General features: G+C 53.0%; 1 protein-coding gene across 4 annotated transcripts; it reads right to left on the bottom strand.

Annotated features, from left to right (window-relative positions):
* Window positions 1–7,548: 7,548 nt before the first annotated feature.
* Window positions 7,549–10,240, bottom strand: Cdkn1c (cyclin dependent kinase inhibitor 1C). Of its 4 annotated transcripts, none has more exons than XM_032891355.1 (4): window positions 10,081–10,240; window positions 8,987–9,944; window positions 8,338–8,476; window positions 7,549–8,247 (listed from the first exon to the last, which is right to left on the bottom strand). In XM_032891355.1, exons 2-3 carry the CDS (start codon window positions 9,933–9,935, stop codon window positions 8,343–8,345), a joined length of 1,083 nt encoding a protein of 360 aa, XP_032747246.1. In that variant the 5' UTR covers window positions 9,936–9,944; window positions 10,081–10,240; the 3' UTR covers window positions 7,549–8,247; window positions 8,338–8,342. The 4 variants fall into 4 exon arrangements, with proteins under 4 accessions (XP_032747246.1, XP_032747247.1, XP_032747248.1 ...); XM_032891356.1 differs by having other exon boundaries at window positions 9,023–9,944; XM_032891357.1 differs by having other exon boundaries at window positions 8,987–9,906.
* Between the last annotated feature and the right edge of the window lie 1,299 nt (window positions 10,241–11,539).

Raw genomic sequence — 11,539 nt, 5'->3', positions numbered from 1 at the left:
TCCCTAAGAATCGGTCAGGAAGCGAAAGCAATACTGTTACAAGTTGCTAAGAAAATTCAAGATCAGATACAAAGTTACTGAAAAAGAAACATTAAGGCCCAGATGGTGCTGATGCCAAACTTTATAACCCGAGTTCCATCCCGGGACCCCCACCAGGGAAGGAGAGAACTGACGCCTCCAAGTTGTCCTCTGATCTCCACACAGAAACAGACACACGTACTCCTATATACACACATGCATCCACTCATAAATGCAGGACCCAAGAGATTCAAGGTTCACCGATAAAGGCAGCTGTCACTAAGCATGAAGACCTGAGTCCAATTCTCCAGACCCACATGATGGAAAGATAGAGCCAACTCTCACAAGTTGGTCTCTGACCTCTCCATGTGTGAGCACACGCACACATACACACCCCACAATGAAATACTAATAGAATAAGTAAACGTAAAATCAGATTTAAAAACAGAAATTAAGAGCTTCCAGGGACTAAGCCACTACCTAAAGACTATACATGGACTGACCCTGGACTCTGACCTCATAGGTAGCAATGAATGGCCTAGTAAGAGCACCAGTGGAAGGGGAAGCCCTTGGTCCTGCTAAGACTGAACCCCCAGTGAACGTGATTATTGGGGCGGGGGAAGGTAATGGGGAGGATGGGAGGGGAACACCCATAAAGAAGGGAGGGAGGGATTAGGGGATGTTGCCGAGAAACCGGGAAAGGGAATAACACTCAAAATGTATATAAGAAATACTCAAGTTAATTAAAAAAAAAAACAGAAATTAGATGTGTGTGCAAATACATACAAGCACTGTATGATAGGGCACATACACGCTCATATGTATCATGTACACACACATACGCACACAACACAGGAACAAAAACAGAAAGCTGACAGTGAGTGAGTGCCCTGGCTGGGTTTTTGGTGGTGCTGTCTCACTGGCTCCTGCATTCAGTGTCCTTGCCAACCTGCGGGGACAGTTATTTGGTTCCTGCCTCCATGCACATTTTCCTGATGTGGCAAGCAGAAAGCCATTTTGGAATTTCAAACAATCATTTTTCCTTTTTGGACAGAGGGTCTTGTATAGCCAGGCTGCCCTTCAACATGCTACATAACAAAGATGACTTTCAACTTCGGATTCTCCTGTCTCCGCCTCTGAGAGCTGGGGTCCCCGGCATGCTGTTGATACGGTGCTAGGGATGGAATCCACAGCTTCCTGTATGCCAAGCAAGCGCTCAATGGACTGAGCAGCATCTCCAGACCCAAGAATTTTTTCAATTTTATCATATTTTTTGTTTTCTTTATGAATCATGGTTAGATTCCATTAAAAGCTGTATGTATTTAACATGTTGCATGATGCGGGTTGGGGATTTAGCTCAGTGGTAGAGCGCTTGACTAGCAAGCGCAAGGCCCTGGGTTCGGGCCTCAGCTCTGGACCAAAAAAATAATAATAATAATACTCTTGCTGCTTTCTAAATTTAGCCTATTTCTTTTAACTTTTGTTCATGTATGGAGTGCATACGTGTGTGTGCACATATATGTATGTATTGCACACATGTAATATACATCGGTGTTTGTTCATATGTATGTGGAATACATGTGTGTTCAAATGTGTGGATACACATGGGTGCACATGTGTGTCCATTGGACCTGGGGTTGACTTTGAGTCTTCAGGTTTTCTCCATCTTATTCACTGAGGCAGAGAGGCAGAGTCTCTCAGTTGAACCCAGAGCTGAGTGATGTGGCTGAACTCCAGAGATCCCCCGTCTGTCTTCTAAGTTCTGGGGCTAGAGGCAGGTCCCCATGCCCACCTGGCATTTGCATGGGCTCTGAAGATCTGAAGTCCTCCTGTCTGTGTTTGTGTGACAAACACATTAACCATGAAACCATTCCTGACCCTAATTTATGTTTTTGAAATTTTCATTGTACATATAGATATGATATATGACATACCATATATCATGTCCACCTCCCATTACTTATATTGCCCTTCTCTAAAAGTGCACTGAACTCATTAAGAAGTTTTTTATTTATTTCTTTTTTACTGCTGAGTATTTTGGCTCTAAGGGAGGGAACTGCTTTTGTTTGAAAAGTGAGATGACAACTACCTTATGCTGTGACGTCAACTCCACACTAAGAACTGCTCTGCCATGATGGCTGTAAATTCTCTGTCCCTCTCGCCCCCGAGAAGCAAACTCTACCTCCTGTTCCTTGAATCTGAAGGGCTCTGTGTTGAGAATCACATGCAGCAGGGGTAAGAAGATGCCACTTCCAGGGTCAGGCTGAGAGGTTGCTCTGCTTCTGTCTGGGACACCCCTCCCAAACACTAGCACATGGCCTCTGGCATCCACAGGCCTGAGGACAAGACTAAGTGGGGAGGGGGTGGCAGTTTCGTACTGGATGAGGCAGGGGATGAGCTGTGTTGGATGTTCATCTCAACCTCTGGCACTTTCTACACTCTTGCCCCATGAAGCACAGCCACGCTGCTCCCCCAGTTCTCCCCAGACTCCCAACTCATAACCAGGAGGCACCGTCTCAACTGTACAGTACCGACTGGTTCTTGACTTGACAAAAGACTTGGGACAGTTGTTAGCTGTGGAAGAGAGGACACCAGTTGTGACCCACACCTGACTCCGTGCTGGTAATGTTGCCTGATGCAGAAGTAGTCGTGGCGAGAGCTGGGCAGCATGGGAACTGATAGTGCCGAAGCCATATGGACAAAGGAGGAAGATCATTTCCAGAGCTTCTAAGGGCAGTAAAGATCAAAGCATTTCTCCCCAAGTCTATAAGACTGGCCGGGAGGCCACTTCTCCTTTGTACTCCCGGGCTAATCTACATCACACATCCCAAGATAGTCAGTATCTCTACAGCTGGATTTGGTATTGGTAGAAACTGTCTCTGACTCTCAAGAGTCTGTGAATCATTTCTGGACACATTTCCCCTTGTATTAGTTCATATCCTGTTACTATAACATATTATATGAAACTGGATACTTTATCAAACGAAAAAGATTTGTTTAGCTCAGAGTTCCATAGGTTTTAGGAGACAATACAATACCAGGACCTGCTAGTTTCTGTTGAGAGCTTCATGGTAGGTACCTGGGAGAGGAAGAAATCACATCACAAAATGCGAAGCCAGACAATGACTGAGGATCCCACTAACCTTTCCAAGGTTCCAATCTCTGTTTACTAAGGACCTCCAACTATCTCCTCCACCTCTTCACACCAAAATCTTGGGGACATCCCATGAGCCCTTGGGGGGTATACTCAAACACTATACAAAACATAGCACCAAGTCTCCAGATTGCCAAGACAGTGCCACCAGGTTCCTGTTATCCCAATGGTAGACAGTGATCTGGGAAATGTATCTGTCAACTTGGTTTTCACTATGCTGCACACCAAGCATGCCCCACACCCTCAATGACTGACAGAAAGCAAGGAACGTTTCTCACTCTCCATGACAGCCAGACTAGTGGACTGTGGCTGAACTCTCTCTGTTCTGTCTTCTGGGAAGGAGCAGCCAGTCTCAGATTTTGATAGTCCCAACCCAGAGACAAAATGGCAGAACATTTTAGAAGCAACATAGAACAGCCATATATGACTAGGCAGCAAGAGTCGCATGTGAAGGTCTGATAGACTACAAGAGAGGTAGACGCCCCTGCAGGGAAGGGCAGCAGATATTCTGGTAATGACCTCAAAGCCAGTTGGAGGATTTACCACAGCTCTGATTCTTCACTCTAGGCCTGGTCAAAGAAGCCAATGAACGGAGATAAAGCCTCAACTCTCAGTGTCAATTTTTAATTGTACTCTGTCTTGGTCATATGCAAGCTAGAAGTAGGTTTCTGTCCTTTCTTTTTTAGTTATTTTCCTTTTGAGATAGAGTTCCCACTTGCAACTCGGGCTGACCTGGAGCTCTGGAGGCACTGGACATGAGCCATACACACCTGATTCTAGGTTTGACTTTCCATTTTCTTTTTGTGCTATAGATTAAATCAAGGGTTTCTTTTCTAATTGGAGGTTTTTGTTTTGGAGTGTCATTTTTGGCGTAGGACAGCCTCAAAAGCTCTCTGACAGCTAAATCACATCCCCAGTACAGATTTTCTTTCTTTTCTTATTTTTGTTACATTATTTATTTGTGTGTGTGTGTGTGTGTGTGTGTGTGTGTGTGTGCACGCATGCGCACATAGGGTACACATTGTACAACTTGTGGGAGTTGGTTTTCGCTTTTCATCACCTGGGTCCCAGGAACCAAACCCAGGCCATCAGCTTTGGCATCAGGTACCACCACTTGCCGAACCATTTTGACTTCCAGTTCCTATTCTCTGGTTCACCTGGACTGGTGGTAGACATGGTACAAAAAGACACCTGGAAACCAGTCCCCAACAGGCACTCACTTGTTGGGATCGGAAGACTGTAGCCCCTCTTGGGGTAGGGGGGCAGCTTGGTGCTTTCTCTCAAAACCAAACAGGCTCCTTCCACGGGGTCACATCAACTGAGCTCCTTAGTATTCGTCCAAAGGAACTGAAAAATTGGATGTGTACAGATATTTACAGGGACTTGAGTCAAACTTGCCTGAACCGAAAGCAGCCGTGACGGCCTTCAGAGGGAGGCGGGACAAGCTAGGGTGGAGCACCCTACAGCTACAATAATCGTGTGCTAAAAAGAAGGGGAAGCCATGGAAAAGCCATGGGGAGCCTTTGAATGCACACAGCTAATCTAAAAAGGGCACACACAGTCATTTTGCAAAGGCAAAACTATGGGGGCCAAAAAGATCAGGATTGCTGGGGGATGGAGGCAGAGGGCAGATGGAGTCCACTCTTTAATTGTACGGTGAACACAGGGTATCACACATTTGTCTAAACCGGAAGATGGGATCACCCATCAAAAGTGAGCCTGCATGTAAATTGTGAACTTTCACTGATGACGAAAATAAAAAAGCAGAAGCCCAGATCAGTACTGTTGACCCTGGAGAGCAGCCAGGCTATGCACTGGTCCGTTCTCTCCTGTGCCTAACCAGCAGTGGTATCTCAAAGCCTCAGTCCACACATCTGTGAAATGGGTGCTCATACCTCACCATAGGTGAGGGCTGTTGAGATAATGAACCTGCTCTGAGGTTCTCGAGGCCTGTCTGAGAGGAGAAGTCAGGGCAGTGACTTACATCTCAAAGCAGGGAGCTTGGCCCTTGCTCCCATACCCATTCTTCACATCAACTCTAGAAACCTCAGGCCTTCCAGTTTAATACACCTCACAGCAGTCCTCAAAGTCTTGCCTCTACTCTAGCCCCAGTAATAAATACCCCAGGGCCACAGGGCCTAGGCACCGCACGTTTCCTCTGCCAGTCCCATCGAGCATGTTCAGTCAGCATGTGCAAGCTGCTGGAAAGCCTGCTGTGCCCTGTTTTAAGCAAAGCTTGGGTGTTGCTTGGCTGTGTCCAACACTGGTCCAACACTGTGGTTCACTGGGTTTATATTTGCTTCCAACACAGAAGGTCTTAGGGAGCCTGGGACTGCAGCTTTCGTCTTCTGTGTTCTCTGGCATCCCCGTTCCTCTGGAATATTAGCCACCTAACCTCTGTAGCACAGCACCCTCCTGCTATACCCACCTTCTTGCTGGCTTCCCTGCTCTCTGCCTGCACTGAAGCCCTTTGCTTTCATTCGCCACTGCCTTGCACAAAACCCAACCCGTAGCCTGTCAATCAGACTCAGGAGGCCAAGGGACAAAAGTGGCCCATCAGTCACACCCCAAAGTGCACACTCACCCTCAATAGCGGAGCCCATATGATGGGAACCATGTCCTACCAAGGCTCCAGGCAGCCCCTGAGAGCCTGACGGCCCCCATGGCCTCCCTTTCTCCTTCTCCTCTGCTCCTGCACACCCTTCTTCCCTTTCCTCCTTCATGGCCCAGTCTGTTCTGTTGAGGAGTCCTGGATAACCCCCATCTAGACCCTTCCCAGTGTGACCTCCTACCCACCATCATGAGTCATTACCACTTGAACGCTTAGTACCACGGTCCTACCAACCACCCCTCTGTCCTGGGCTCAGGACAGGGCAGTACCACCCAACATCCTGCATGCCTAAGGCAACAGCCACAGGACACCAAATATTCCCCCAGCTCATACAGAGAAACCTGTTCCCAAGGTCAAACAGACCTGGCTGGGGCCACGTAGACTCAGAGTCATGTGTCAGTGTCATGTTGCTTCCTAGACCAGGGATCTTAAGTATCTGCTGCAGACCCTGCCACACCCTCGAAATGGCCTCTGTGTTCTCACACAGCCCTGGATGCTACTGAGGAACCCCCAAAGCAACACAGAATGTGGGGTTACAGGAGGGCCCTAGGTTTAGTGTTTGTAAGAATCATGGCAGAGAACAGAGGCCTGACTGACCTGCGCACAGACGCCTCTCTGCACTGTGTATATGTCACATAGCTCATTGCGGTCCTTGAGACCCCATGACTAACTGCCAGGCTTCTGGCCCAGTATTCTCCTAACAGTTAGGACCTAACTCGTGCCTCTGCTGTCCAGCACCTCAAGTACCATGGCCACCCTCAAGACACAAAGGAAAAGGCTGCTCTAGCACACAGGTGAATGCTGGAAGTTTCCCCCGCCCCCATAGGCTCATACAATGAGTAGCTTTCCTTGCTAGATTCTAATTCCTGGGCCACCAACAAGTGAGGGCTGCTGCAGGCAGCAGGACCTGCCCTCCTTGAGGTCTGCCCTCTCAATGGGGTGGGGCCATTTCTCAAAGCCTGACTACACTAGGCCTCTAAGTTACTCAGGGAAGGCTTAGTTAATCGTATGCCCCCAACACATCTGTAAAATCTTGGTTCAGCCTTATACAGCCTGATAATGTCCGTGAGTTCTTCTCTCCTGGCCCACAGAACTTTGTAAGGGCTTCATGGGACAATCTGTTTTATGTCATACCTTCTCCTTTGAAAGCCATCACTTTATAGGCAGGTATGTAAAGAACCCTTCCCGTTTTGAACTAAAAGGGGTCTCTTTGGATCCAGTGGACCGGCAGGAAACAGGGCATGGGGATGTGGGAGCCACAGCTTTGAATTCTCACACAGAAGCTAGGTCAGGACCCACCCCCAGTCCATCTCACCCTGTGTTCTCCCCCAGTATCTGTTCATCATCCCCTTCCCACTCCCTACCAAACTATCATGCTGCCTGTTCTTGGGGAAGCTCTGATTTGTGGACCTAGGGGTCCTGGATCTTACAGGGCTCCACTGTATTTGGCACGGAGAACTTCTATGGTACGTGGGAGCTTACATTGTTCTAAGCCCTGCAAGTGCCCATCAGGGTCCAGCTGGAGTTAGACAAAACAGAGAGTGTCTATTAGGGACAGACACTTGTTTCCCAAACTCGTGAGAAGCAGGTCAGTAGGTCCTGTGAAAGTTGTTCCCCTTCCTTGTAAGCAGACAACACTCTGTCAAATGATGGTGATGTCAAATGATGTTTGGCTGACTCCCCTCTTGCTCCAGACCCCACCCACCCACCATATTCATTTGCCTCAGCTCTGAGCCACAAATGTGCAAAAGAACAAGACTTCGAGTGTGATTTTTGTTGGGCCTCTTTATTTAGAACCTGGCGGACGAGGAGCCCTGGGCAGTTGGTATGGGCAGTACAGGAACCATTTCGACAGACTGGTCACCAAGTTTAAGAGCAATCTAATAATGTGGAGGACACTGTCAGCTAACTGAAGATGAATGTGTGGGGGCTTTTACTCAACAACCATTCCTCTAGAGTCTAATACAAAAGTAGATTTACATTTGTGGGTAATCTGAAGCTGGTGATTTCTAGTGCCTTTGGTAATAATCAATAACCCAGCAGTTGCGCGGCAGAGGGATCCACGCATGGATAAATACAAACATTAAATTAGCATAATTTTTAACTTTTTGTACAAATATACATGTTTTTCCTTTTTCTCGTCTGTTTCCTTCGTTCTACATTTTCTAGTTTCTCTCTCTTTTTTTTCTTTTTTTCTTTTTGCACTGAGAGCGAGTAGAGATTAAACATTTTACATAAATGATTTAAAGCTTTACACCTTGGGACCAGCGTACTCCTTGCACATGGTACAGAGTGTTCTCAATACATTGCACAGTTTTCAGATTTCCACAAAACCGTGGGCTGCTCTGCGCAGCCATCTCCGGTTCCTGCTACATGAATGAAAGGTCCCAGCCGAAGCCCAGAGTTCTTCCATCGTCCGCTGCCCAGATGCCCAGCAAGTTCTCTCTGGCCGTTAGGCTCTAAACTGCGGGGAGAGGGACTCAGGTGAGCAGGCATGACGGGAACCCCCCGGGAGCGGCCCCTCCGCGACCCCCGGGGGGAACGCCAGACTCACCTAACTCATCTCAGACGTTTGCGCGGGGTCTGCTCCACCGCGCCCACCCCAGGAGCCACGTTAGGAGAGGGACACCCTGCAGGGACATCGTTCGACGCCTTGTTCTCCTGCGCAGTTCTCTTGCGCTTGGCGAAGAAGTCTGCGGGCGACAACGCGCGCCGGTCAGGGCGGGGCCGGCCCGGAGACCCGCGAGGGGACCCGCGGAGTGCGCAGGGCGCGGGGACTGGGTGGGGGCGCCATCCCCGCCCGCGCCGAGGTCCGCGGCGGGTCAGCTTTGTTTACGTCGCCGCGCAATGTGCTGTGTAAGCATTTCCCCTTGTCCCGCGGCCAAGCCCCCCGGGGCTGCCGCCGAACTTAACCCCCTCCATGCCGCACACACGGCTCCCTAAGGGGCTCCCGCGGCCCGAGCCAAAGACCGCGATCCGAGTGGGTCGCGGCCAGGCTCGCCCTCCCACTGCACGCTCGGGAGCCTTGAAGCTGCACCCCTACCAGTAGGAAAGGGGTGCGGGCGCAACCGCGCCCTAAGCGCCGCGGGCCCTTTAATGCCACGGGAGGAGGCGGGGACCGGGCGAGGCCCCCGAGGGCGAGGGAGAGCCCGGCCGGCCGGACAAAGCGAGGCCGGGCCGGGGCGGGGCCGTGCGGGGCTCACCAGAGATGAGAGGCCCCGACAGCTTCTTGATCGCACCGTTCGCATTGGCCGCAGCAGTCCCGGCTGCAGGACGTCCTGGAATCCCCGAGAGAGGCTGGTCCTTCAGCTCCTGGCCACGCTGCTCCTGATTCTCGTCCTGCTCCTCGACCAGCTCCCCGTTCTGCCCCTCGACTGGCTCCTCGTCCTTCTCCTCGACCGGCTCTGCGCCCTGCTCCTCCACCGGCTCCTCGTCCTTCTCCTCGACCGGCTCCGCGCCCTGCTGCTTGCCCTGCTCAGAGACCGGCTCAGCTCCCAGCTCATCACCCGGCTCAGCACCCGACTCCTCGCCCTGCTCAGAGACCTGCTCAGAGACCTGCTCAGGGACCTGTTCCTCGCCGTCCTGAGTCGCCACGTCTGGGATCGGGTCTGGAGTCGAGTCCGAGGTCGCTACCGGGGTCACGTCCGGAATCGGGTCTGAGGTCAGATCTGAGGCCGGGGCCGGGGTCGCGGGTGGGGTGGGCTCCGCGACCACGGCCGAGGCTGGGGCGCTGGGCGGCTGCTCAGGCGCCTCCTCTAGGCCGTCGGGGCCCTCGCCAGCCGGCGGCCCAGAACGCGGGATGACAGCCACAGCCACCGGAGGTGGCCGGGGCCCCAGCTGCAGGCGACAGCGCCCCACCTGCACCGTCTCGCGGTAGAAGGCGGGCACAGACTCGCTGTCCACCTCCATCCACTGCAGACGACCAGGGCCTCGAAGAGGCACATCCTGCTGGAAGTTGAAGTCCCAGCGGTTCTGGTCCTCGGCGTTCAGCTCCGCCAGGCGCATCCGCAGCTCACGGCCCAGCTCCTCGTGGTCTACAGGCCCGAAGAGGCTGCGGCAGGCGCTGCTGCGCGCTATCACTGGGAAGGTGTCGCTGGAGGCCAAGCGTTCCATCGCTGTTCTGCTGCGGAGGTACACGTCGGACATGCCCATGGTCGAAGGCTGTGCAAACGCGGGCAGCGAGAAAGAAGGGAACGGGAGGAGAAGGAAGAGGGGAGAGGAGGAGGGCGGAGGCTGGGCGTGGGTGAGACCCCTTGCACAGCCCGCGTCCACCTCAGCCTAGGGACGCGGCGGCTACCTGGCTGATTGGTGATGGACGGCTCCTGCGTCTCGATCGTTTGTCCTGTCCAGCTTGGGCCGCGCCCCCTCGGAGCTTGCCTGCCTGTTCGCTTGCTCTCAGTCGGGCCTAGCCGGCACCCCTCGAGCACAGCGCACTCGGCCTGTGGAACGCCCAGACCGCTGCGCCCCTTTATACGCGCTGGCCCCACCCCCGCGCGCGCGGGCCTCCTCACGATTAGCATAATGTAGTATTTTCAGTTTCAACAACACCGCGGCGATTGGAGGGCGCACCCCGCCCCGCCCACAGAGGCCCGGCCCCCGCGCGGCGCTCATTGGCCGCGCGCACACACCCCCGGGGCCGGGCGGGGCGGGCGAGGGGCGTGCTCTGATTGGCGGCCGCGCGGCGAGCGGGCTGCGCGGGACAAGGGGCGGGGCTCGAGTTAAAGAGCTCTGCGGGCGGTAACGTGACACCGCGACGCCCCTCCCCCTCGCCCCATCCCCCCCGCCCCCCGCGGGCTCCTTTGTCTGCAGGCGGGGGCTCGCGCAGCCGCGACGCGCGCGCCCCCTCGGACCATGAAGCTGGGCACAGCCCCTCAGCGATGCCGACGTCGCTGCAGGTCCCTCGGTCCCCGCAGCCCGCGCGCTAGCCCTAGGAGTGCGCCAACTGATTAGGGATTTAACCTACCACTACCATCTGGATCCTGGCCCTGGCGGTACCAAACCTGGATCCACCCTCTGCACCCAGGCATAAGTATCTGCCTTCGAGGTATCAGCACACCTGCTGACTCTAAGAACCTCTATCACAGAGTTAGAGACAGGAGTCACTTCCATTCTTTTCCCGAGGAACAATATTGTGGAGATCTTAAGGGCCTGAACCAGGGTCTGTAGCCTGATCTATAATAGGCCCACCTACCCAGGAGATGAGACACAAGTTGGGCCCATCCTGGCTGTACCTACATCATGACACTGATAGATACCTAGGACCTTAGATTTGGGTCAGGCCATATTCCGCCCCCAGTTCTGCCTACCTTAGTTGGCTGGAAGTAGTTGTGCTAGAAAAGAGGGAGTGACCCACCCCTCCTCCACAGCAGTGCCTCTTGGTGGGGCGCTGGATACTCACACAAACACACCCGACGGGGCTTGACAGAGCGCCCCCCCCAGCCCCCGCCGCCGCCAAAAGGAGTTCATTATTTAGGGCAGGGAGTCGAGAAGGTGACTCAGGCATGTGCCAGGAGCTGGCCCCCTCCCCCGCCCCTGCCCTGGAGAACCAGGACTTCCGGACATACAGAAAGGCCCTGCAGAGCCCCAAGCTCTCAGCTCCCAGCAGAGATGCCTGTGAGAATTCTGAGACAGAATCCTGTTTACAGGGGTAGGTAGGTTGGACCAACCAGAGAGTCAAGTCAAACCCTGAAGCCAGGGGCTGGACTGAGCAGGCTGCCCTGGAACAGGTGAGAGACAGGGTTTGGAAGCTGTCCTGG

Source organism: Rattus rattus, chromosome 2 (genome assembly GCF_011064425.1).
Source record: "Rattus rattus isolate New Zealand chromosome 2, Rrattus_CSIRO_v1, whole genome shotgun sequence".
In the NCBI taxonomy this organism is placed as follows: Eukaryota; Metazoa; Chordata; class Mammalia; order Rodentia; family Muridae; genus Rattus; species Rattus rattus.
The sequence above is the reverse complement of the archived record's forward strand: the minus strand, read 5'-3'. Positions and strand labels throughout refer to the sequence as shown.